The sequence below is a fragment of the Gobio gobio genome (assembly GCF_949357685.1).
Source record: "Gobio gobio genome assembly, chromosome: 10".
NCBI classification, from domain to species: domain Eukaryota; kingdom Metazoa; phylum Chordata; class Actinopteri; order Cypriniformes; family Gobionidae; genus Gobio; species Gobio gobio.
The window spans coordinates 43,772,651-43,777,326 of record NC_137116.1 but is presented as its reverse complement, the minus strand read 5'-3'; the positions used below and the strand labels follow the sequence as shown (position 1 = coordinate 43,777,326).

Genomic DNA, 4,676 nt, shown 5'->3' with positions numbered 1-4,676 from the left:
CATCAAATAATCCTGGGGAAAAGTGAGCAGATTCAGCACAAGAGACTTCTTTTTTTTTTTTTTGTTAAGTAGGCCTACATATCCCAGTCTGAACTGTAGAACTGTAAGGCTTTGAATATTAACACCTGAGCACTCTTGTGGGTTTGCTATTGTCACAATTAAAAACCGTATAAGGGTAAAAACATGACAGGCAGACATGATATAAGCAACACAGCTACAATGAATAACATCGATACTGGGTGTGCGAATTATCAAGAATTGACAATAGTCAATTGTATTGGTGGCACCAAGGGGCCCCCAAATAAAATTCTGCTTAGGGCCCCATAAAGGCTTGGGCCGGCCCTGGGTCTGGGAATAGGCTTAAGCCTTGTCTGTGAAACTGGATATATAAACGCTAAATTACCACGCTGCACAAACCAAAGGCCGAAACCTGGCAAGTCTGGTGTCGTTGGACTCGGCAAGGATTCAGGAGACAAAAAACATTACTCCCATGAAAATAAGTCAACCACACCCAAAGTTATAAGCGTTTGAAAAAAAGAATTCTTTTTATTCTTTTAAAATTTTTTTTATATCAGACGACTCAGCATGCCGTCCTGAATCTAACGAGACCACTTTGATTTTTGGACAGACGGTTCAGAAGTTATAAGCAAAAATAGCAATTTTTTGGAATCTCTGGACCAGTAGGTGGCCCTGCGCCGAAACGCTCCATGTTGCCTCAGGTCATGCTTGTGATGACATGTACCAAGTTTGGTTTGAATACGATAAAGCGTTGCGGAGATATTGCCTTTTGTATTTTTGCAACAGCTACGTAAAATTTGTTTGCGCGTTTATCGAAAAACGATTTAACTAATCAACTTGAATTCCATAACTTTTTGTCAGCATGGTCTGAAGATGATCTGGTAAAATGTTTGTGAAAATTCCTCGGAGGAGTTCGCAAAAGTAGGTTAATTAAAAATGGCGGGAAAATCATCGTCAAATTATAAAACGTCATATGTGCAATCGAATCGGCTTGAGCCAAGGAATCAGAGGAAAAAAAACACTCTTCCGAATCCTCCGGATCCAATCGTCTCTCCCACGTTATAGAGAGTCTCAAAGGAGTCTGAAAAACAAAATATGAGAAATATATGAGCTTGCTAGATCCTTTGTTTTATATTTAAAATATCAGTGCAAACAAGAAAATAATAATACTGTTTAAAACAATGTTGGAGGAATAATGTCTGCAGATTGACCGTTATTTGGCTGGACGCCGGAGGGATCTGGATCAGGTGATGATGGACCAGGATCGGGCTCTGGCTCCAGATCCGCTGGAGGAACAAACGGCTCCACAACATCCTCAGCACCGAGACAACAGCAGAGGAGCGAGCGCCTCATAGCCTGACACACGTTCCTGAAGAAAGAACGATCTCCTTTCCTCTTCTTACAATCGGCAGGTTTTTCTGAAATGAAGAAAACAAAACTGAATTATTAGAAACATCTCTGACGCCAAATTAGGCTGTGATATAATGACATAACTTACATTTTACTGTTAAAGGGGTGGTTGCATGCGATTTCACTTTTTTAACTTTAGTTAGTGTGTAATGTTGCTGCTTGAGCATAAACAGTATCTGCAAAGTTACAGCGCTGAAAGTTAGATATTGTCTTTTAAAGTTATGGCAGTTTATTGCCTACAAAAACGGCCGGTTTGGACTACAACAAGCTTCTTCCCGGTTTGTTGATATCATAAACCCTTGCTATTAACATAAACACTGCCCCCGTGAACACGCAACAAAGTGGGCGAGGCCACGTCGCAGTCATTACGAAAGAGAGAGAGCTGTTGCAGAACTACAAACTACATTTGGCCATCTAACCAATCTAAGACCATTGCGTTTTTCAGAGGGATGGGCTTCATAGAAGCAGGAAGCAAACGAGCCGCTCAAAGGACAGTGGAGACAGCGGTGTGGAATAAAGGTAAAATATAAGAATAAAAATACGGCGTTTTAAAAAAAAAGAAGTATTAAGACATGTTATACTGCGCCCCATTAACACAACCAAGCTTAGAAAAAAACCACGGAACCACCCCTTTGATTCCAGAAAGAAAATTTCAGCAAAAGGAAATTAAATGTGACTGTACTGTGACTGTCAGAATGAAATATGAAATAGCAAAAATCTCCATCTGTACACTTTACACCGCCCAGCTTTATTTCAGTCTCACCTGTTGAGCTCCTGTTCACTGGTGAAGCCTCCATAAGGCCATTTGAAGTCTCCGTTGGCTCGACGGGAACTTGACCTGGCAGCGGAGGGCACATCCACTCTTCGAGGCTGTCGGACCTGGACAAACAACAGTCGCTGGAACTGCCCTGTTCGCTTAGGCTATCCGACCGATCGCCACTCCATTCGACGATGTACGTGCCTCGGCTGCTGAGGCTCAACGACTCTCTAGAGAACCACCTCACTATATTGTCAGAGAGGGACAAAGATGATATGGACATGATGCTTGGTGAAGATATTTCTTATCATATTAATAATCAATGTCAGTGGTCACATCAAATTGTTACTGTATTTATTTATTTTTCAACTTTCTATTTTCAATGACACATTATTTGATAACTGAGCAATAACTTCTTCAATAAAAGCCTATTCTGACCTCTGCGTAAGAGTTTAGATGGAGTGGATGGACGTCCATCGTCCTGGCTCTCCCGGCTGCCGCTCTGCCACTCCCTCTTCCTGTCCGTCTGACCTGTGGACACAGAAACACAAAACTCAGAAGACATAAGTGCTAAATGTGTAGGAAGCTCCTGGATCTGTGCCTGGGTCGGTCATCAGAACAGAACAGGGTCTCCAAACCTCCTGACCAGCCGTCTGAGAGAAAGTGGCTCTCCTGGATTTGGAGAGGCTGGAATATTTCAGAAACATAACATCCCATAAACAAATGAAACACCTAAAGCACTCACCTCCTGTTTCACCCATCATATTCGCCATCGACATCCTCCTCCAATCTGGAATAAAAACAATACAAAACACAAAACACAACACAACACAATACAATACAATACAATACAATAAACTCTCCTCAAAAATACTCCTCCCAGAAAAATAAAAAAATAAAAAGAAATAAAATTTGAAACTCCTAAAATAAGAAAAGAACAATAAGATAGCACTATATAAATAATAAGAACTAAAACTCAAAAATATAACTCTGTGTAAAGGATATCTCCTGCGTTGTTCTTCCAGAATAAAACTCTTGTCTCAGGAATCGTCCGAACAGCTTCAAAATCTCAGTCAGCACAGAAAATATTCTGCAAAAGTTTTTGAATTCGCCTCGTCTCTCTCAACAACAGATCGCGATCAGTGCGCCTGCATATGAGATCAGAATCAATTCATAACAATGTTCATAACATGCGTCGCCATAGCAACTAAAACTCAAATCATTCATATGAGCAGAGCACGTGACCGCGCATCGATCTAAACACATTTATTGAATAGTTATGAACTTAATTTGGACGTTTTCTTTAATAAAAAGTCTGAATCTGTTTCATTGAATCAGTTCAAAACTTTGAATCAGTGATTCCTCTGCATCATCATCACTCAGAAATGCTAGATATCTCTACAATTACCAGGCGGACGTTTTCCAGAAATGTCCCCGTTTTTTACAGCTCGTTCAAAACAACCGGCATATACATTGCAAAAAAGCCCAACATACAGCAGCTGCTGGGGCATCATGTTGTAATTCTTTCACCAGCGGATGGCGCTGTGAGCTGCGCTGACTCTACTTGGTCGCGCACGCAGCTTCATGATGAACGTCACCGAAAGCAGACCGCCATTATCGTCAAATATCTAAAGAAACATCGTTATCACTTTCAAGGTAGTAGCATACTACCATACTAACATACTACATATAGTACAAATTACTATATGTGTGTGTGTGTGTGTGTGTGTGTGTGTGTGTATATATATATATAAAAGCTAAACAATTACACCTTACCCTAGCTCACAACAAATACATGTGCAGAATACACACATACTTAAATACATGCATAAAATAAGCCTAAAATGCAAAATAACAAGACCAATTAAAGATAGTAACAGTTATTTCAAGCACAAACGTAACAAAACATTTGAAGTAAAAGAAAAAAAGTAATTTATACAGTATAAACTTGTGAAAATTAAAGTATTAAATACAATTATATTTGTTAAATAGTTTTATTCCATATTTATGTTGTTTTATTTGTGTAATGTGTTTTTGTTAAATCATGTTCTAATATTGTTTTGAACGGCTTGTGATTTACAGTGGTGGTTTTACTATGAACTGTTTTCATTGTTTGATTGTTTTTTTGTTTTTGTTTTTGCGGGTGCAGTGAATTGTATTAAAACCAGACCAAAAATCGTAATAATAATAAAACTAAATCATAATAATTGTTAATGTTAATAATAATATAGGGAGCCCAGCCCACAACGACAACAAAAAACATTCAAAAATATATTGTCCCTGTTTTTAATTAATGGACAGGCCTAATAACAAATGAGATTTAGTGATATTTTGACCACTCAAATCGGAAATGTCCAAGTTTCCATTTCAGAAATCTGGTCACCTTACTCTGCATGCATCAAAATGTGTTGCTAAATACTTTTATTTATTTATTTTTTACTATATTTTTCTATATTATTGCATATGAATAAAAAATGTTTTAAATAATGTT

The 4,676-nt window shown here is 38.5% G+C and overlaps 1 protein-coding gene across 1 annotated transcript; it reads right to left on the bottom strand.

Annotated features, from left to right (window-relative positions):
* Window positions 1-519: 519 nt before the first annotated feature.
* Window positions 520-3,735, bottom strand: LOC307132955 (uncharacterized protein). Its single transcript, XM_079827602.1, has 5 exons — window positions 2,931-3,735; window positions 2,624-2,716; window positions 2,192-2,431; window positions 1,230-1,436; window positions 520-1,099 (listed from the first exon to the last, which is right to left on the bottom strand). Exons 1-5 carry the CDS (start codon window positions 2,962-2,964, stop codon window positions 1,023-1,025), a joined length of 651 nt encoding a protein of 216 aa, XP_079683728.1. The 5' UTR covers window positions 2,965-3,735; the 3' UTR covers window positions 520-1,022.
* Window positions 3,736-4,676: the final 941 nt, after the last annotated feature.

Bases quoted from the DNA above. Each gene is read 5' to 3' on its own strand.
- LOC307132955 (XM_079827602.1), bottom strand. From the start codon at position 2,964: ATGTCGATGGCGAATATGATGGGTGAAACAGGAG. The intron at 1,437-2,191 runs GTGAGACTGAAA...TCTTCATTTCAG, and splicing joins AGTGAACAGGAGCTCAACAG to AAAAACCTGCCGATTGTAAG. The intron at 1,100-1,229 runs GTCAATCTGCAG...TTTGTTTTTCAG, and splicing joins CGGCGTCCAGCCAAATAACG to ACTCCTTTGAGACTCTCTAT.